Genomic DNA, 23561 nt, shown 5'->3' with positions numbered 1-23561 from the left:
CAGTTGTATTGTGGCATTTGGAGTGTACTATTTGTGATAGTCGTAAATCTGTAATTTGGGTGATTGTAAGTGCGAATGTGAAATAAAATTCGCTATATAAAATACGGCGTGAAGTTATTTGTCGCGATATACGTCCAACACGCGACAATATTATCGCTTCCTCAGTCCCATCAGGAAAATGTTAGGATAGTATGCTTCCACTAGTCACGACCACTTCCTTCGAGATCCTGTCCAATTCATCATCCATCGAACGCCATACAATCTACCCACTGGCGGCGTAAAATTCTACAGTACAAACACCAATATTGTATCCCGCCTGCATCTACGCCTTCCAAGTAGTCTTTTTCCTTCAGGTATTCCGGCAATTATATTTACATTTCCGACCCACCCCTTTGCGTGCTACATTCTCAGACCATCCCGCTCTGACTTCATTAACCTAATAAGAGATTAACTTGGTACAGAACACAAATATAGAGCTCCTCACTGATATTTCCTGGGTCCTTTCGACACCCACGCACCATACTCTTAAACATCCTTAACAGAGTGAAGAGACCAAGTTTCATACCCATACACGACTAAATGTTCATCAGGTTCTTTGTCATTTTAAAATTAATTTAGAAACAGTCTTTAATTGTTATTGTGAAAGTTGTCTGATACTCTGAACTCAGGAGAGCCTGTGCAATGAGGGATGGATACGTACACAAAAGGCAAAGTAAAGTTGTCCCTGTGCTTAACTAATTAAGCACTACGCCATGAAGGTGTATGAGGGAGTGGGTGTACAGATCCACATTTTCTCGACCTCGGCACTAGCTGGAGGTCAGTGGTCAGTTTCATCCTCCTGCCGCTTCATCCCTGGGGAAAGAGCCCCCGCTAGCCACTGGATGAGGCCGGGTGAGCCCTAGAGCAGGTCTGTACGACATGGAGAAGTGAAAATTCTTGCCCCCATCAGGACTCGAATTCCAACACCTTGGTCGTCCAGCCCGTAGCCAGTCGCTATACCGACTGCGCTATCCCGGGCTCTGTCGATACGTACATAAAGAGAACAAAACTAAACCATAAACACGCACTTGAAACCCAACGAAGCGCTATAAGTTCCTGCATAACGGGTAGAAAGAACCACAAAACCAGAAAAAAGAAATAATGAAAATACGCGATTATGCACAACAGTTATACCTGTTTATCGGGTTATTTATCGAACACACTTTCGTAGTTACTTTCTCCACAAATACGAGATTAGCACGCTATCGCAACACAGAACATTGCACTTGTCTGCCATAATATTAGCACTTCCCCTCTGCGAGCAAGATTTAAAAGCTGAAAGTTTACATTTACAGCACCTCTAATTAGAATACCACGTCCTTGATATCAAACAGTTGCACTGCTCAAAGCAGCATGCAGAGCCGCAGAGGATGTCTTGCTGCCTATCAAAACGATTAACCCTTTAGAACAGATTGGATACTGCTTCACCTGATTAAACATTTAAAAACTTAAAACTCTGCCCACCCAATGTATTCATGTGATTCGTATGATCCTCAGAATAAACAAGGAACAAATACGGGAGGTGGCCAAAATAACGGAAAAACTAAGAAACTGACGAACAGAATTTGTTTGTGATGGCTACATTGAAAGAACTTCAGCTGGCAACACCGAATATTCTTCCGTTTGTTTACATTTTGTTCTGCTCGTGTAAATGTATTAATGATTGTGTTGAGTGACAGTTCATGTGAGAGAATCGGAGAATTGGGACTTTCGTCCGATTTTGAAAAAGGACAGATCGTCGGTGTGCGTTTAGCTGGAGCATCTTTTGACAAAAAAAATGCACATAATGTGTATCGAGAGCGACCGTTTCTAAGGTTATGTTGGCATAGAAAAATCATGAGAAGACAATAAGAGGAACAATGGGCGAAAATCAACATTGACAGGAAGAGATCGTCGTACATTGAGAACTGTTTCGAAAATCACACAACTACTGCAGCACAGATGACAGCAGAACTGAAAATTCATCTTGAAGACCCAGGTTCCACAAAAACTGACCGACGTGAGCTTCACAAATCAAACATTTACGGTAGGGCTGCAACTGCTAAACCTCTGTTTACTGATAGTAATACTCAGATACGTAAACGGTGGTGTCACGACCACAAAACCAGCACATCAGACAACTGGAAACGCACGTGATATGGTCAGATGAGTGGTCCTTCACGCTCTTCCCTACATCAGGAAGAGTTTACGTTTGCAAAAAAACACCCAAGGAAGCCTACAATCCGAAATGCCAGATTCCAACAGTGAAACACAGGGGAGGTTCTGTGATGGTCTGGACAGCAATATCGTGGTATTCTGTTGGTCCATTATTACGCTTCATGACCTAATTACTGTAAGAGAGTACCTGTACAGGTTGGGTAATCAGGTGCATCCCATGGTCCAGACGTTATTTCCGAACAACGACACAGTTTTCCATGGTGACAATGCCTCCATTCACACAGCTGGGGAGCTGTTCAATTACGTTTGAAGAGCATGAAGGTGAACTTCAACATCTTAGCTGGCCAGCACAATCACCAGATTTGAACACCACTGACTCACTCTGGTCAGTTTTGGAGACTACAGTGAGGAACAGTTTCCCACCTCCAACATTTCTAAAGCAACTTGAAGATGTTCTTCAAGAAGAATCGTATAAAATTCCACTAGAGACTATTCAAAACTTCTACGAGTCCATTCCAAGGACAGTTGTATTGAAGGCAAAAGATGTTCCAACACCATATAAATAAAGAAATGTGTAAAATATCTGTAGTGTTTCCATTATTTTGTTCAACGCCGGTGTATCAAACTGACTCATTTCCGTGATGGAGATACAGAGTGTCCTCTGAGCTAAGTACTACTTATGTATAACACAGTCCGTCAATAATGCAACAAACTGTTCCTTGTTCCTCCACTTATGAACATGTTTCGGCCCCAGATGGCCACACCACACGCTGCTAGACGGAACAAAGCACAGACAAGGTGTATATTACAGATTGCAGACGTAACAGAACAACGAGCTAACGAACACAAAAACAAGCTGCTGCAACAAAACACATGGAGAGAAACATATAACTCTAAAGAAATGGACGACACCCTTTGTGGGGTGGAATAGAATTTCACCAAAGTGACAAAAATTAGCATTTTAATAGAAAAATGTTAATGAAATTTATTTTATTAAGTGCACTACAGCGTGTGATTTTACCGCATATGAATGTAGTGTACCAGTTTTAATATATCAAAACACCTGAAGACGTCCATCTAGGGCCGAAACAAGTTGTGTTGGAGCATAAGCGGAGGAAAAGGGAGTTGCATTACTGACGGACTGTATTATAAATAGACGTTTTAATATGGCCTGAAACAGGATGCTTAAATATAGAATTACCCATTTAAACATTTACGAACTTTGCTCCCTGCCCACGCAGTGTACTTATATGTGTTTCGTATGATACTCGCTATAAATAAGGGCTGATCCCACGGCTGCTTTAATCCAATGGTCTTCGTGATGGCGATAAAACACTCCAAGATGTGAGGTGATATTTCTGTGTGGGTTATTTTGTCAGGTTATTCTCAGACTACACAGCGTTGAATGGTATGATGATTGAAGAATAAAGAAAATGGGATTTAGAAGGAAACGGTCATGGCTAATTCAGAAATTATACCAAATTGTAATGGAGGGACGGATGAAAACCAGAGGAACATCATTAAGGATAGCCAACGTTCTGGCCGATATCAGAACCGACCACCTCCCCTACATCAGTAGACAGCCCTATCACTACGCCAACCGGATGTCAACTGAACTTTTTTTTTAATATTAGGCCTATTTAGATAATTCTCAAGCTTCAAAAAGTAAAAATTTATTACCTAAAATCATTCCCACACAATACCCAAAGACCTTTACTGATTGCAATTAAGGCCACTGTTCTCTACAGCTGTTCATACATAGGCCTGCCATTAGTAACGGAATCTATTTGACCTAGGCGTACATGAGAGCATATGAACTTCAAAAAACAGGGTGTGTAGGAGTGTTAACTGAATTCAACTAGCAAAGGACAGGGTCAAATGGTGAGACGTTGTGAACGCGACAATATTCTGGTGACTAGTGAGCAGATACAAATCCGTGAAGAAACACTCTGCACCATGTAGATGAAGATACAGCCACGAGACATGTTCTCATAACAATATCGTATCTGAATAACAACACACTCAGACGCCATCGGCCTACATTTCAGGCAATACGCTGAGAGAATATCGCTAACAGACTTCGGAGAAAAATTAAAATCTACTTGTAAGTTAGGCCGCGCCATAGCTCAAGCAGTTAGTCGCTGGCTTCCCAACGCGGCGGCTCCGGTTCGAGCCCGGGTCTGGTCAAGTGGGATTTGTGGTGGACAATGTGGCGATGGGACGGGTTTTCCCCTGATAATCTTCATTCCACCAAATTCTCCATCATCATAATCACCCCGGGCAGGCTACAATAGGCCAATCAGTGGCCGCCGTGCCGAGTGGACCCAGCTAGACTCCACCCCCACTATGCGAATTTTTACTTGTGAGTTTCAAAGGCCTAAGCGCCAGCAAATGTATTTGTCAAACAGGACCGTCATTTTGGTTTCCCCGACCACTATTTCCCGATTACATTTCCTCGACTCCTCGGAATATTTTCAGCACACGATGCTAACAGTACAATCCTTTATGATCAACGGACCGGAGAAACATCAGCGATCTTTCGAGGACCGATATTGCATATCTGGAATTCAAACCTATGCAAGCTCGAATGCAAAATGGCTTGTGAAGGAAGCACGAGTCCGAACTCCATGTCCCTTTCTTTCCCATGAGATCCGTTACATCATTAAACGTCAAGAAAGGAGGAAAGAGCAATAAGTTGCTCCTGTGCGTAATTATGCACTATGCCATGAAGGCGTATGGGGGAGGGGATGTATAGATCCACATTTTCTTGACCTCGGCACTAGCTGGCGGTGAGTGGTCACCTTAACGCCCCGGCAGCTTTACCCCCGGAAACAGCATCCGGTTCCCATGGGATATGAGGTTGGATGGACACAGAGTCGGTCCGGACAACGTGGAGAAAGAAAATTTTTGACCCTACTGAGACTCGAACTCCGACCTCTCGATCGTCCAGCCCGAAGCCAGTCGCTATACCGACTACGCTACTCTGGCTGATGAGGAAAGAGCAGTTAACAGTATATAACACCACCTATTTACTGGCTACATTAAAAGCGAATAATGAAACAGTAATTATTACGGTTGTGATAAAAACAGAAATCCTGCAGAACAATTTGGTATCGGTCTTCTTCCACACTCATATACATAATTTCATAGGGAACTCCAAACTGTTCATTTACGAAATACAGACGGTAAATTCCCCATTTCGATGAACAGTTTTCTCTCACAAAAATATTTAATGTAATTCAATTATGACTCAATCATCGTATCACGCAATATTCCGTTTCAACCACTTCCGACTTCACGTGAGTGTTCCCTGAATATTGTTTCTATGCCATGAACAGTTTCAGCTCAGGCACACACCATGTGACGTATCTACTGCCTGTCAATTAACTAACTTCATGGAGATGAGTCCTTCATGACAAGCTGCCAGTTGTGCAGCTACTGAAGAATTTCCCAACATTTATGGAACCCGACTGTTCACTGCCGCGTTCACAAGAGCCCTCCATTGGTCCCTCCGGATATGGAGGGTAGCTGCGAATATACTTAATAAGTAGTCGGGGAAAGCCGACAAGGACTGATTCTACAGCTTGGGGGTTGGGCGTGGGACTACAACCCTCACCGTAAAAATAAGTTTATTACGAAATGTCACAAAATGCCTCAGACCGTCAGTCAACATGTCAGTGAATATATGTCTTACTTCAACGTTCATGAATAACAGAAAAATACATCACGCTGTAGCTCTAATACAATGATAAGTTTGCTACCGACGAATCGAGAGGGGGGGAAGGAGGAGGACGAAGAGAACAAAGAGAACAGTCTTATTTACTTACTTACTCATGGAGCTGAGCCCTTCTGGAGCCGCCGCCAATTCTGCAGCTACTCAAGAATTTTCCAGCATTTTATGGAACCCGGTCTAAATATTCTCCTCAACACCCTCAGTCTATGTTCCTCCCTTAATGTCTGACACCAAGTTTCATACCCATACAGAACCACAGGCAAAATTATAGTTTATATATCCTAATTTTTGTATTTTTTGACAGCAGACGAGAAGACAAAAGGTTCTGGACTGAATGGTAGCAAGCATTACTCGAATTCAATCTCTTCTTAATTTCCTCCTGAATCAGGTTTCGATCTGTTATCGTTGTTCCCAAATATTTGAACTGTGCCACATTTTCAAAACATCTTATTTCCTATCTTTATGTCATGATTTTGCCCTGCATTTTGGGAACGAGACGCAATATATACTTAGTTTTCTCTGTATTTACTTCCAGACCAACCTCTTTACTTGCGTCAATTAAAGTTTGTGTGTTTTTCTTTATGGTATCTACATTATCACCCAGCAGATTCACATCATCGGCGTAGTCTTACCATGCAGAAAAAAAAAATATGTATTAACCTTTAAAGACAGAAGTTTTTCCAAACTAAATATAAAAATTCAGTTCGTACCTCACAGGAAACACATTGTGTCTCCGCTACAAGGACAAACCGGTTAATGCTGTTTAGGAAAGCATCCGATGCTTATTGTGAGAACCATATGAAACACACAAACACACTGTGTGGGCAGAATGCAGAATTCTAGTATGTTAAACCAGGTCGTGCATATAGTAACCATTAGGCTTTAAAAGGTTAAAAATATATGTCTTTGTAGACAAGGTCAAGACTTCGAATTCATGTTAAAATACGAGACGCTATTTACTTCGTGAAACGCACGAAGGTGGCGAACTCTGCCATCTGCTTAAGTATTATTATTATTGCTAGTGGAGTGGGACTAAGTCCCTTGTACTGCAGCCACTTCTGGCCTATTGTACCAGCCCCAGATGATAGGTGAGGGCGATTGTGGAGCAACTGGTGGAATGAAGATTGGCAGGGGAAACCGAAGTACTCGGAGAAAACCTGCCCCAGCGCCACTTTGTCCACCACAAATCCCACTTGACAAGACCCGGGATCGAACTCGGGCCGCCGCGATGGGAAGCCAGCGACTAACCGCTTGAGCTAAGGCGCGGCCTCCCTGCTTAAGTAACTTGGCCTCGATTGTACGGACCAGCAAAAACATATTACACTTGATCAACCTTCTTAATCCTAGAGACGTTCTATTCTGTATCTCGGCCGCCTACTTACATTTCATGTCGTGGTTTCTCCAGTACTTTAACCCTTCTATATTTGGTCACAGTTTAAATGACAATAAATACAGAACTGAAAACCCCCACCTACGACGGAATGAAAACTAAATTCCAAGACACATGATGGCCTATTAATTTCAGGGAATAAGAAACCATGGACGACCCCTCAAGAAAAGTTGGAAAGTTCAAATCTGAGGAGCCAGGAGGGGCCTTTGGCCTTAATGATTCATAGAGAACATGGTGGTCACAAAGAAAAAATAATAATTTCTTTTATGAGCCTCTCCACCCATCTGTCCCTTGCATGTATTTCATAAACATTCTTCCTGGCATTTGCCATGGGTAACTAGCAATTGATCGGGTAAGTAAAAGTAAAGCTATGCCTGTACCAGGCCGTGAAGGTCCACAGGGTTGTGAGATGTTGAGGGTCCCACATTATCTAGAAAAAGGCTCAAAGATGGCGGTAAGGTTGTCAGCCTTACGCGCCGGCCGCGCTTTACTCCTCAGGAAAATTATTTAATTAATTCCTGAGTCGACCCCAGGGTCATAGTGCGGCTGGAAGGATTCGGTCAATTGAAAAAAATCCAATGACCTCATCGGGACTTGAACCCGCGACCTACTGGCTTGTAGCATAGCCCCTCAACCAACTACGCTATCGCGTGGCCGAATTCCTGGAACCTGGGAAAACCATCAATGCTGCTCGTTATGTCCAGACGCTGCACAACCTCCGTCGTGCATCGCGCGATAAACGTCCGGGACGAAACATCATCATCCTGCATGACAGCGCTCGCCCCCACGCCGCTCGCCTCACACTGGAAGCAACTGCAAAGATGGGGTGGGAAGTTCTTCCACACCCTTCCTATAGCCCGGATCTGGCACCCTCCGACTACCATCTTTTCGGATTCGTGAACGATCAGCTGCGTGGACAACGTTTTGAGACAAGGGAGGCAATTCAGAAAGCAGTGCGTCAGTGTCTTCGGATGGCTGGAACGGAATTTTCCAGAAGGGGAATTTTCAAAATCCCGGAACGATGGGAGAAATGTGTACAAAGAAGTGGCGATTATGTGGAAAAATAAAGAAAGGTCTGTAGACTGAGGTGGTGTATTTGATTTGTCAATAATAAAGCATGTTACTTGACAAGAAATTGTCGCTCATGACTTTCAGTACGACCCTCGTATATCGTGGCATGCAGACCCGTTACTAAGCAACGACCGCAAAATAAGCAGCTATACAACAGCCGTTGCTAGGTAACGGCTCTGGAAATAACAGTCGCTGCTAGGCAATGGCCGCAGCAGACGCATGCTACAATGAAAGAGTTGTTGGGGTGGTGTTTTCTGTGCGGTCCGTACCGAGGCTATATAAAGAGGGCCAGTTGCCATGAAGAGTAAAAGCCCGTGTGGAGGCGGGGTCGAATACCTCCACCGTGACCCTGCGAGTCGTAGGAGGCGACGATAAGGGAAGTCTCAAATCTGAGACAGTAAAATATGGTCACGAGTCCGAAGGAACTCGGACCCAAGAAAGACTACGCTGGCAAGAGCCAGTAGCATATACAAAAGACAGACCCGTCCTCTCGTCAGAGAGGGCGCCCAACAAAAACAAGACCGTAACTGTCAAACAGTAATAAATGGGTCATGAGTCCCAGATGGGGCTCGACACCAAGACTTACTGACTGACCGTCAGTCGCAATGTGACTCTGATGAAGTGTAGAGCCGTGAGTCTTGAGACGGCAGTGAGAAGAAAAGGAGGCTGGTGTGAGGTGGCCGCCAGCCTTGGAGTTAAGTGGGGTGAGCTGACCGGTAGGACTGCTGAGGTTCAGTGCTAGTGAGCTGTTGCTGCTAAAAGCTGGTAGCTGGGGCACGTGACACTTCGGGAACCAAGAGGACGGGGGGCGTCCGCCGCTGGAAGCCGTTACCAGGAGACTGCTGAAGACACAGCACACTGAAAAGACTTCAGTGTGCTGTACTAAACTGTAGTGTGCGGAAAATACCGAAAGCGCTAGCTGCTTGTAGTCGCGATCTGCAAGTTTTGAATAAATTAAATTACCAATCCAAACCCCGTCCATAGTCAAAATCACGTGACTATATATATATATATATATATGTGTGTGTGTGTGTGTGTGTGTGTGTGTGTGAAATGTAAAACTTGAAATTTACCATTATAATTACAAAATTTCATATTACAGCGAACTGTTGAGTGCTAATACGTTGTATGAACGTACGTTGAGGTCACGAACGAGGGAGCGGTCGGTCTTATGTTTCAGTGTGTCGTGTCTATTCCGTGTGTACTGGAAATATTTTGACTTGGTTTCGTAACAAATGGTGCCGGTTTACGATCGGCTACTTGTACGTATTATTCTTGGGAGACGGCGTTAAACGTCGGTCTGGACATAACAGCCGATAACTTGTTGGGATGGAAGGGAATACAGGAGAAAGCAGGAGAAGTGAACAGTACAGAATTTTTTATAATAAATCATGTGACTCCGGGTTGAATTCTCAACGCACGGTACATCAATAATCCTCAAAATGCATTCATCTCACACGGTCTTTTCACACTGACTACGCGATTAGCGGCCGACATATCTGGGCGTGTAACACTATTCTGCGATGTAGCAATATATCAATTTGCCAGGCACTGCTATGGAGGCGTTATAATCGTGCGGTATATTATGCTGACATTAATTTCAGACATCTGTATAAGCCTTCAACAATACTAGTTTCAGTAACACACGTTCTCTTTGTTATGCTGTCATCCTCTTGAACCTTATTTACAATCATGTCCCTCAATGCGTTGACAAATTCGCTTTTCATTACTGTAAATTTTAAGATTTATATCAGGAGTGTTTATCATGATATGAATACCGCTTATCACATAAGATCCCTAGACGGTATTTTTTAATTATTAAGTCTGTTAATGCTAATATTTGCACCGTTTAACGTTGCGTATAACCTTGTGTGAAGACATATCTTTCATTCCTGTATTTCACACCATCTAAACTTAACAGCAGATCCTCATGGCTATCCTGCATTCTAAATTATATCTTAAATTTAACTTCATTTTTCAAACTGAACGAGACCTGTAATCAAGTGGACTAATGTCCTTTACAAGTTCTTGCTGAAAAGCAACTTATTGATTTAGATGCTTGTAACTTTCAACTTCTGCGAACTAGTCTTAAGTCTTTAGTATCGTTCTAAAGAAAAGAAATATATGCATATACTTGCGGAATAACGCAACCAAAAACCCGACTTAAGCCCTTCTAATCAGGCAGAAAACAGTGACTTTTTCTAGCGCGGACTCGACCGAAGAATATTACTCTCCTCCCGTCAAGACGCAGAAGTTTGATTCACGGCCGCAATGTCTACAAAACCACGCATAAATAAGGCATGAATCCGTGTCGCCGATAAGGAAATGCGAATGTATACTTGCATAATCAGCATAAATCACTTTTTACACCAAACTGCAGTTCGAATACTGCTTACAAGAACATGTGTCTCTATAACAATATCACAACGGACGGCACATTATAGTGCGACCATCTTCGAACTTACCGCTAATCGTCGAGCCCCTCAGGCGCAGTGTCAGACCACGCCCCGAGTCTAGTCGGGACGCGGATATTCGGACTGCGTGCGGACTAAACAAACCTATGGCTCAATACATTAAAAATAAAACTTACACTTCTGGCATATAACACCGTGTAGCCTGGTTCGTCAACTTACGTTATGATCTTCAGGATCGAAGAGTAGGCAAAGCAAGAACCAGCATAAAGCAGGCAGCATGCAGAGCGGCGTTCGGGAAAAAAAATAAAAAAAAAATAAAGGACTATTGGCCCGCAGACTTGAAGCGAATCTGTAAGCCATCCAGTCAGCTCCCATTTGTTCTGAAAAGCACGGTGAACCAACCGGCGACCAAAGAATGACTAAGCTGGACACAGAAGAGCCGCTTGTGCCATCTGAAGACACAGGTACTCGGAAGAGCAGCCTCACTGTGGTGGGCAGGGAAACAAGGACGGTGGCAGCAAAGTCGTGTACGTGGATTGCAGTCGTGCAGCAGGGGATAAAAAAGCAAGAACAACGAAAGGGAAACTATGATATATCTAGATAATCCTGCGAGGGAGGCTTCCTACGATCTTTCAGGGATTAGATGAGAAGCTTCTATGAGTTGCAGAAAAGGATAGCTTCATATTAATACCTGAATACTTGCAAAGGAAAAACGACGTATATACACGGTGTGTCCAAGATCCGCTAGGATTCATTTTTTTTTTATTTTGCCCTGCAATGCTATCTGTTGGCGAGTTGTGGCGTTGAGATTCTTGAAGTTTCGGCTGTGGCTGTCTATAATTTCAAAGCGCAAGCATCGCTGCATCACGTATTCTGACCTTGAATGTAACACTACTGTTCTGATGCTCATCAGAAAATGGCGGATGAACAGAGAGCAAACATCAAATTTTGTTTGAAGTTAGGCAAAACAGCCGGAGAAGCATACGAAATGATGAAAAGTGTGTACAGTAGTGATTGTTTGAGTCGCTCGAACATTTTTCAATGCTATGCTGTATTTCATGACGGGAGGATGGACATTGAAGACGCTCCACTTGCATCAAAGCCGAGAACATGTCGCACTGAAGAAAATGTAAAACAAAAATGACCAAAATCCTTGCATCAGACGGATGTGTTTCTGCAAGACTCATCGAGGAGCTTTTGGGAATATCAAAAAGTACTGTACATCAAATTTTGAGTGAGGATTTGGGTAAGCGGAAGGTCTGTGAGCGGTTTGTACCGCACATGCTGCCAGGCGATGAAAAACATGCCAAAGTGGACCACTTCAAAGACATGTTACGGTCAGCCCAAAGTGATACAAAATTTACAAAATCGATTGTTACTGGTGACGAGACATGGTGTTTTCAATATGAGCCTCTCACAAAGCGGCAGAGTGCAGCGTGGCTGAGCCCAAAGAAGCCGAAACCAAAGAAATTGCCCATGCAAAAGTAAAGACACTGCTAACCGTTTTCTTCGATTCCAAAGGAATCAATCGCAAGGAATTTCTGCCAGAGGTCAAATAGTGAATTCTGATTATTATCTCGGAGTCCTCAATCGTTTGTGGGCGAGAATTCTTTGAATTCGACCTGAATATCGAGAGCAAGGTTCCTGGTCGCCCCTCCACGACAATGCCCCACTCCACAAATCGAAGATCGTGCGCGATTTTTTGGCCAGAAAAGGGATCACAGTCCTTGACCATCCTCCGTATTCGTCATATTTGGCTCCAGCAGATTTCTGGTTGTTCCCAAAAGCTAAGTTGGCGATGAAAGGAAACCGTCACAACACCATCCAGGACATCCAAAGGGAATCTACCGCAACTTTAAATGCGATTCCACAAGAGGAGTACAGTGACTGTTTTCGAAAACTTTTCTATCTTTTCCAGCTATATATTGATTCAGAAGGAGACTATTCTGAATAAAAAGAGTGAAATTTTGAAAATAATTCACGTATTGTATTTTTAAAGAACACAGTCCTAACAGAACCTGGACACATTGTGTACTCGTACAACATCCACCAGTTGTGTGGAAGTTAACTAAATTATATGAGTTACGCCACGTTCGAAATCGTAGAAAGGCATATAAGTCCCTAGACGGATGATTTCCGAAAATAACCATCCTAGGCGTTTCACCTCTGCATACGCGACTGACAGCAACAGAAAGCCTATACGCGATCCTGCGTTTAGCTAAATATATATTTGGGAAAAAAAAAACGTTTCCAACCACATCTGTTAAGAAAAATGGATTATATACTTCTTAGAAATGAACTTACGGCTGCCGAGTATATTTTCAGCCATGTATACAGAATGTACAACGGTATTTCGAACACCAACTCATCTTATTCTCCGTAATAAAAGAAGCTTTCTCCCACGTGAATTTACAGATCTAAACTATATAAATAAATATTTAACATATAATTTATCGCAAGGGGGAAGTCCCTTTTTCTCAACCATTACAGGCCATTCTTCATGAAAGCCACGCTTCAACTGTTTCAGCAAAAGATCTCAAGAAAAGTGAAATAAATTACTGTTCAGACATTTCAATAAAAAATGAAGACATAAAATATTTGCATTTGTCAGTATTCTTGTCTGAAATAATCCTTTTCACATTACTTGCACGACAACTTTCAAGGCAGCATTCAAGACATGAAAATAGGACAATATCAAAGCGGGTGCCCAGAATCCTTACGATATGCGTAAATTTCCTAACGTGTTTAAACTAAAATAAAATCGCTCTTCACAGAATGCTCCGTCAAACTTCTACATTTTGTGATCATTTTACGAGGCATTCTAGGCAATAAAGTGGTTGTAGAAAGACACTTAAGTTGTCCCAGTGCCGAAGCACTACATCATGAGTACAGGAAGTTTCACTCATCCTAGACCTCGACACATGATCGATGCGAGCCACCTCGGATCCTTTCCGTTATCCAAAGTGCCCACAAGAAATTCATGAGGAACTCTTTCTAAGTTTTCTCATATGCTAAAGAAGGAAACGGTGGGGAAAATGATATTTCATATTCAGGGAAACGCCAATACTCTACTGCAAAACAACTTCGGAAGACAAAACAGTGTTATCATCAAATATATGCTCATATCACTGAAGATATTAAAAGCTGAGCCAAACATCTGGACATGAACCACAAACGTCTGGTTTGGTTAGATTAGGTTGCGTTACGATAGGTTAAGTCTAGCTTGGGTCAGGTCAAGCAAAACGTTGCTTTTGTACAAGCCAAAGACGAATGACACGCCCGTGTGCTTGCACACATGCGCACTTCTTTCGTTTGTCAGAGGAAGAGAAAGAACTGAAAAGAAAACAAATAACATTAACATATTCTAGATCCTTCCATCGTTTCAGGGCTTACGCAAACGCAAGGAAGAGATCTTTTAAGCACCCCGGATAATGTAAAAGTACTGTCAGCTTTATGCTCTGGCCATATTACCCACGAGTCAGTCTGCACAAGACGACAAACACGACAATGAGAAAGACCCCATCCCTGCTGGGAATTAAACGCCGGTCTACCCTGTATCAGTCTCTTCACTGCCTTTGAGATTCCTATTCGTTTTCACAATAAGACAGTATAAAACAGAAACAAATTCTATTCACCACGGAAAGCTGGGGGCCAGAAACGTGTATCTTCAGAAACACATCGAAAAGACTACANAATTGCAGCCGCGGCGCGCACTTGATTGTACGCACTGTATTTTCAATAGCCGCGTACCTTCAATATACTGAAGAAAAAAAAAATGCAAACCTGTCCATGTGATTAAATAAGCACCCTTTTCAGTACTGCGTTAATTATAATTACTATGTGAAGTATCCCTATTAGTGACGGTAAGAAAACCTTGCACACAACACGCAATTGGTAGTCTCTGCGTTGTGCTTCCTGTTACTAGTAGGTTAACCAATTACGGGAGGTCTCCTTCATTTCGAGCTACATCAAATTACAATAGCAATTTTAAGACGAACCACGTTACAAACGAAATCCAGTTAAGATGTTCAGATCTGAGAGATATTCACAGCTCTTTCCTTCACTTCATCTGCGAACATTACATCGCCATAACACTGAAAACTATCCCAAAGCGGAATCAGAGACTTAGGCTATTCGGGAAAAGATATTAAGCTTAAAGCAAACCTCTGCTATTATCGATATACACACGCCATGTTTTGTTACACATTTACCGAAGTAGCAATAGGCAATATAATAGGTGGACTGAGGTGGGGATGGGAAGAGGTGCATTCAGTTACAAGATCGCAAGCCTGAGCAAAGCAGGCAGGAGAAAGTTGGTTGGACCAGTTTCAAGCCAAGCAACCGTTGAACATTATCTTACAAGCGAAATCCGTACACACCTGCCTACAGTCGACAGCACGAAAATATTGCAAATATGTCCACAATACATGGCCAATATTGCCTTTCCTGTTGGTATAATTTCACATACATTTCATTATCTGCACAGAATATCAAAATACGTATCTATTTATTAGCCCATTACGACTTCAGGTATGTCAATACGTTAATTTATGACGTTCATAAATACGCTGTTAGCAGGTAAGATTACGTAGTTGGCTATCACTATGGAAACTGACTTATTTCGTCCTCCTGGAAACACGTCTTAAATGAGATATACGAGGCACCTAATTAATTACCTTGCAATTCAACACGATCTTAGTACCTATTAACAGGAAAATGAAAAACTATTCACACACATACTGGGAAACCTCTACGTTTAGAAGATTACAAAGAAAAAGTACCGAGAACAGGGCTGGAAAGGAATTTCCCTGGAGCCCGTTCACGCGGGTGTCTTAAAATGCTTATGCTGGGGTATAAAATATTAAGTAGACACGACAGGATTCAGCGCTATTTCTCGAAGGGTTTGTCGAATTCAGCTTTTAGTACAACTGAAATATATCCATCACACAATCAGTTCCCATGAGTTTCATGCAGTTCTGAAGAAGCATTTTGATAGTCACATCGTCAGGTACTTCATTTCGCTATTTATGCAGAACTTCGGTGTCATAACCTGAAGTTCTGATGATGTTCCCCCCTTCCATATTGGCATAAAAATGGAAAAGCTATCCCTGTAACAGGCCGTGGAGGCCCATAGGGCTGTGAGATGCTGAGGTTCCCACATTTTCTAGACAATCGGCTTAAAGAGGGCGGTAAGGTTGTCAGCCTTACATGCCGGCCGCACTTCACCCCCAGGAAGATTCCTGGTATCCATTTCTGTTAGAGGCTGAGTCGACCCCTGGACCATAGTGTGGCTGGATGGATTAGGTCAATTTAAAAATCCAATTACCTCATCGGGAATAGAACTCGCGACCTTCTGGCTTGGATTATCATTATATTATCACTTTTGATTTTGCAATACTTTCTTCAGTTCATAAACAAACATATTTGCGCATAACAGGTTTCCTTGTTTAACAGATTGGACAGTGTTGTAGCAAAGTATTACCAGCATTAACCGTAACGTTTTAACGTAATGCATACCGTAAGGAACAAATTATGCCGCCACTTCTGAAAGACCGAATGATATATACACATACATGTGGTCTACCAATACAATTAACGGAGTGGTGCTGCAGCATTCACATTAAGCGGCGGGAAACGAACTACTGACCTCTAAGTTACTTCTCATTAACAAATGGTTGGGGTCAGCAAGTCCAATCACTGACAGTTCAGTGAGTTAGCTGTGTTTTTAACTGTCGCTACTTTCTTAGCCATGGAGCAATGAGAGAATACCAAACTTTGTTTCAAACTGGGTAAAGCGCCAAAAGAAACTCATGAAATTCTGCAAACTGTCTACAGTGATGAAGCCTTAAGCCAAAGCATCTGAATGGTTTGAGCGATTTAAAGTATGGCGTGAGGATGTTCAGGATGATCCAAGAAGGGGCGTCCTTCAAGCTCTCGAAATGCAGACACAATCGCAAATGTCCGTGAAATGGTGACACGAGATCATCGATGGGCTCTCAAAATGATGTCAGGTGAATTAAATGTCAATAAGGAGACGATTTATCAAATGCTCCATGAAGACTTATGGAAGGGGCAGATCTGCGCAAAGTTATTCTCAAACAAACTCACGAATGAACAGAAGCAATGGAGACTTATGTCATGCCTAGGCTTCGTCCAGGCTTGTTAAGACAATCCCCGTTTTCTTGATTGCATTTTACTCTTTCCTGAGGTGAAAACTGCTCTCAAAGAAAGAGGTTTCAGAATCCTGAAGGTAACAAGAAAAACGTGACGGCCAAACTGAACGGTATTCCTCTGGAGGCCTTTGCTGTTTCCCAAAGATTTTTAAACGATTCAACAAATATATTCAAGCAGACGAAGATTAATTCTAAGAGAAATAAAACATTTTTTTTCGTTTCCTTGTATTTATCATTTCTTTCTTTACACCAATCTGGGAACTTTATTTCCAGACCAGATACATATCTGTGTGTCTGTGTATATATATGGCAAATTTTGATTTAGCTAGATCAAGGGATAGAAATTTAACATAAAATGTAACAGGCATATTCACTATAATCGACAGAAGTTCTGAATTTTAAGATGCCATCATGAGTTCCCCATAAAGACGAAAATGCATCTGCTTGCAGCCTACTGTTAAGTATGTCAAACTTAGGTCATCACTTCATAACAAGCCTCTAAATTCTATTTTACTACATTCTAAAACTGTAATTGATCTAGAATGCCAGTAACAGTAGATTACAACATATAATACAAACTTTATGCATAACAAGTCTGCAATTTACATTTACACAGATATACAAACAGATACGCTAAAGTATAAAGTATCAAGCCTACATCAGTAAGTTTCAGGGCAGATGTATATCATGGGTGGAATAACAGAAGTTTTACCTGATGACAAGTATCAAACTACATAGCAACTTGTTATCATCCACAACACAAAACATTCTATAATCCATTATAAAATTATTTCCAACAAACGAACAAAAAAATATATAAACAGTACTTCCCTAGTAGAGAACTGGCGTTATTCACGTACTGTGACTGTGCAACCAATATTAACAGACATTACTGATGCAATAGGATCAATTTCACAGCAATGCATTGCAACATGTACCTTATTACAATATTCAGTTATGCAAAAATAATCAATTAAATTCATATTAATTATTAGTATTTTACTTGTCACTCATATAAGATTAGGGGCACATGATAGTGTAGTTGGTAGAGGCACTATGCTACCAGTCAGAAGGTAGCAGGTTAGATTCCCAATGAGGTCACTGGGATTTTTCAACTGACCTAAAACTTCCAGGCGCACTATGGCCCAGGGGTTGACTCACCCTCTAAGAGAAATGTCTTCATGGGGGTAAAGGGCATCCAGCGCATAAGGCTGACAACCTCACTGCCAACCGTGAGAGGATTCTCTAGAAAATGTGGGAGCCTCGACATCTCACAAACCTATGGGCCTCCACAGGGACAGCTTTTTCTTTTATTGCTAGTGGGGTGGGACTAAGTCCCTTGTACTGCGGCCACTTCTGGCCTATTGTACCAGCCCCAGATGATAGGGGAGGGTGACTGTGGAGCAATTGGTGGAATGAAGATTGGCAGGGGAAACCAAAGTACTCGGAGAAAACCTGCCCCAGCGCCACTTTGTCCACCACAAATCCCACTTGACCAGACCCGGGATCGAACCCGGGCCGCTGCGGTGGGAAGCCAGTGACTAACCGCTTGAGCTATGGCGCGGCCCACAGGGACAGCTTTACATTAGCTTTTACTCATATATAAGATTTCAATATGGCATCATACAAAAGCTCTAATTTTAAGTTATACCAAAATACCTCTTCATTGAAAGCTGTCACAACACAATTAATAATATATGTATGTAATCAATCTCCTCACCAGATCAGACATACACACATAAATGGAGGCACCCGTAAAGAGATATCAAAATTAAATAATAACGTACAATATAGCAACCGACCTCCAAGCACCATAACAACCGTCTGTGTATACAACACGTCCTCATAAGCACCACCATACATTATTACGATTACAACTACCTACTTTGAAATACCATATAATTTTATGTACACCTCTTAACTGTATTTTAATTATGTAACTAGTTCATTTTTAGACTTTACTTTCATTGTAACTACATTATTACTACATCATGTAATTAGCACACAATTCTATAGCTAAAATGTTTTTAAGTGTATTTACCTGATGATGGCTTCTTGAAAGCTGAAACATGTAGTAAAGTACTACTTAAAACTACATACACATATTATTAATTGCTGTGTTGTGATGGCTTTCAATAAAGAAATATATAATACACAACAGGATGCATTCACTGAAAATTATACCAAAATAATTACACTCGCATTAATGGAAGTAATCACACTGCATCCCTCTTTGGAAACAAGGTGGCAAGCTATGACTTTGCAAGACTAATTATAAACAGCACAAATCACAAAACAAATTTCTTTACTAGGAGGTAAGAAATGATCTCTGTCGATTGCAACATGCCTACTCCCTTTCACCAGCCTACTCTTGTGCTACCAATGCAATCACTTCTCCTGCATATACCATGTAACCAATTTTAAACCTTCCATATTCTTAATACTAGGCTTATATGACAGAGTGGGACACAAAAATAAGAAAAGTTGGATTCTTCTGCAACACTGACAAAACAAGGCACATTAAAAAAAGGCACCTGCCAGATTTCACCATAACTAAGTGGATAAGTATTGTCTTCTGGGTTGTAATGCCTTGTAGTTTGGACAGAGCCCAACGTTTTGGAAAAACACATCTTCAGAAGAAACTTCAACCCTGAATTTGGAAATGACGTGCTCCCCCTAAAACATAAACTTCCTCAAAACTACAACATGTTATAATCCAGAAGACCTTAAAATTAACAGAAAATGTCATGCAAAGCTCATACCAAACGTACACAAACTATGCAATCTGCCCTTCAATCTACATTTTTCAAACTATGTTCATCCCTCTCTAAACCATACCCAGTATTTCATGTACCAAAGATATCTTTCATTTTATGCGAAAATGGCTTATGATGATTTCTTACAAATGAAAACTGAAAAATCTGAAGCCCTTATATAGCATAAAGATACCATACTTATTTAATGCTGTGAAATACAATTACAAATGAGAGGTAGATAAAGATAAAGTTGCTCTCATCAGGCATACAAGCAAGGACTGCACCTATAACATCGTGCATTCCTAACCTCAACACTACATACAGCCAAGTGATCAGTTTCGTGTCCTGTCTGCTATCCCTGGTGAAAGGGCCTCCCAGTAACTTTCGGACAGGAGGCTCAGTGCACCACAAAGCCAATATGGATGTTACAGTGAGGAGGTAAAAATCCTCCCTTAAATATAAAAACCTATTTATGTCAAAGTATTTGTTTTAGTTCAAATGGATATGAAACAGGCATAAAGGGGGAAGTTTTATAGCAAATATGTACTAACAACTGCCATCAGGAATGAAAAATGCAACAGCCATAATCATTATGCATAGTACATTTAACAGAAAACATGCTCTCTGGATTACTGAATGAAAGAATTTAAATTATATGAAGCAGTCCCATTACAAAATTTGTAACATCACAATGACTCTTGGGCATTTAAAGCAAGAAACAGAATATGATCAGCAGAGATGAGATATCCAAGAAGTGTTAAAGGTTGCATTAGACTCCATCGTATTAACATCTAGGACATTATGAAAGAACCTGATATAAAAACTAAAATTGACGAGTACAGGCAAAACTGGATAAGTCAATCAAATCAAACAACTGATGAAGGAATACTGAAACAGATTCTGCAGTATAAACTGAAAAAATGTCGAACTGAGGAAGGGCTTGGAGAAGGAATGACTATATTAAGTAAGAACAGGACTCACTGCCTATACAATGATGTGAACAAGAAAGGGGAGGAAGACATATGAACTCGACTATACCCGCCAGCTATCTCCTTTAGAAATTAGCATAGTGGGAATTAGAGTAATGTTATCACTGCAGCTAATGTAACAAATATTTGTGAAGCCAAGTAACTCTAGTCCCACCTGAGAAATCACATACTTTATGAAATGTTACATTTACTGCTATTGCAACAGTCAACTGAAATTGGATCAAAGTCACAGGCTTCCCTTATCTGGGGACAGAAATTATATTTAAATGTTATGTATGCTAAACTCATGGCTCTGTTCCTTACCAGTCTGCCACCCAACCTAAGTCATGATACATCTCCCCACTAGAAAAAATGTTAAAGTTAGGCAATTAAAACTATTCTATATCTCCCATCATAAACACCTTCAGAGTTAACTATTCTACACATGTCAATCACTGTACAGCATCAATATGAGAAAGTGTCTGGAAATCCTAAGCTTTCATCCAACAGTTTAAAGTTAGGCTGCAGAAGAGATTCTAACATTTATTAAATACTTGTATACTAGGACCTGTTTGTTACAGAGAATTGATAACAAATTTTGAAATGTGTGACAGCATGATTTTATGTAAAACACTACAATATGCAGCCATTTTCCAGAAATAAAACGTTAAAAGCTGCCCAATTAATGTGTTTTATTAAGGGAACTTAAGTATATAACGCAAAATAAAAGAAGCTGCCCAAATTAACACTAACCCCCCCTGACAATTTGAGTACTGTTATGTCTCCTGTTTTCCAAAGGCCTGAAAAATACTGCAAAACACAAAAACTGTAATTCCAAAATTTTCTGCCTTAAACTTATGAATATATATGACTGCTAGGCAACTACAAGATGAATTATAACATGCCACTTATTAACAGAGATGTGTCAGTTAAAAACAAACGTAAAATGCCACTTTCAATTTTAACAGATTAAAATCACAGGTGTGTTTCCAGTAACATGGGACAAAGTCAAAAGTCACTGAAGTTTCATGTGCAGTGAAATCTGTCACATCCCTGCATTCTTATCAGACAACATACAAAGAGCAAGCACATACAGCATATAGTGGCTGTAATGTGTCACCACTAACTGTGTTACTTGAGTGTAACTCCGAAGTCCTTAAAGAGTTAACTATCCACTTAATTCAAAAATTTTATTTATCTACAAGGAAATATAAGTAGAAAACAAGGTTTCAATTCCTTTACACTTCTTAACAAAGACAACGAAAGTTTCTTACTTTGTTCATATACTATATAGGTACAAACTCCCATATAACAAGTGATTGGTCACTGTTCCCAATATACCGTTTGTATACAGGCTTTAATTCAAATTCGGAGTAAAATGTATACCTATAAGAAGGGCATGCCGTTTGTGTGAGCATGTGAAAACTATGAATAAAACCAATATACTTCCCAACTGGAATGCTTATTTAATTTCCACGATTTTAAATTCTGTAATTGGGATATAATTTGTTAAATTCACATTCTGAACACTACAGCAAGAGTGTGATAACGGTGAACTACATTAAACAGGTATTATGAGCAGAATTCTGTATTAAAGAAGAATGCATCTATCCATATGTTTCATAAACTGATGTTAATATACGCGTATAGTATTTGATAACAATATCATACGTGCATCAGTATGAGGCCTAAATGTGGAGTATGTATCTAGAAATACACGAAGAAAGTAATGTATAGGGAAATTAAACAACTGCTGCTTCCTAAAGTGGGTGCAATTTATCACAAAACCATTAGTGTTAACATTCCAACCTAAATTCTGCATCCACTTGTTGACGTGGCGCTTGCTCAACGAGTAAATAACTTCTTACGCATTACAATAACTTAAAAATACGATAATCATTCAATGGATGCTATTCAATAATCTGCAACACGATGAAATTTTCCTAAGAGCTTCAAAGACCTCAATACTATTTTAAAATATGGCGACCATATAAAGTTTTGCAGACGACTTTTACATCAATCACCACTACTCATTTAGATATAAATCATACAATTATATGCTTTACCTTATTCCTCAAGAAGACTTCTATCGCACGGTAAGCAGAATCCGTAAGTCTCACAAATATCAAAGACTTATTTTCATGAAAATTTCCATGCGATGACAAACCATACTGAACTCCTTCCACCAGACCCGCCATTTCTGTCTCCTCGCTTGCTCTTGGGCACCAGCTGACGTTGGGTAGTCAAGTGAGTAAATATAATACAAAAGTTAAGGTCACAAAGCTGACAAATTAATTAAAATAGAATAATTAATTTATTAACTTCTAAATATTTCTTGCATTATGAGCTGTGTAGTAAATATAGCTATATATTTGATTAATAAATTTATCATTACCATAACAAAATTAAACAAGAGAGGGCAGCAAAATCAGTACCACCCTATGCTGTGAGAACTAGTTTCAGGTAGTTAGTGTAGTGACATCTATAGATTACAATGTCAATTGTTGAATAACTGAGTTTTGGCGGTCACGGTGGATAATTAACTAACAACATGAAGCTGTGTCCTGCCTGAGAAAGCGCCAGATGCACAGTTACTCAAGAATTTCCAAACATTTATGGATGTCGAAAGTTCATTACCGTGTTCACAAGAGCCCTCCACTGATACCTATCCCAGACCAGATCAGTATAGTCCATACCACACCATCTATTATATCCAAGATCCATTTTAATATACTCCTACCTACGTGTATGTCCTCCTAGTGGTGACTTTCCTTCTGGCTTTCCCACCAAACACTTGTATGCATTTCTCTTATCCCCATGCATGCCATATGCCCTGCCAATGTCATCCGCCATGACTTGA

At 40.8% G+C, this 23561-nt stretch overlaps 1 protein-coding gene across 1 annotated transcript in view; it reads right to left on the bottom strand.

Annotated features, from left to right (window-relative positions):
- LOC111871016 (RNA polymerase II elongation factor Ell) overlaps positions 1 to 22899 on the bottom strand; it is a 335544-nt gene extending 312645 nt beyond the window's left edge. The window contains exon 1 of the mRNA XM_023863729.2: positions 22768 to 22899. Coding sequence (XP_023719497.1) covers positions 22768 to 22899 — 132 coding nt within the window. The remainder of the gene's footprint in view (positions 1 to 22767) is intronic.
- Positions 22900 to 23561: the final 662 nt, after the last annotated feature.

Source organism: Cryptotermes secundus, unplaced genomic scaffold, assembly GCF_002891405.2.
Source record: "Cryptotermes secundus unplaced genomic scaffold, Csec_1.0 scaffold1606, whole genome shotgun sequence".
Lineage (NCBI taxonomy): Eukaryota > Metazoa > Arthropoda > Insecta > Blattodea > Kalotermitidae > Cryptotermes > Cryptotermes secundus.
Note: the sequence above shows the minus strand (reverse complement) of the source record. Positions and strands in the feature narration are given on the sequence as shown.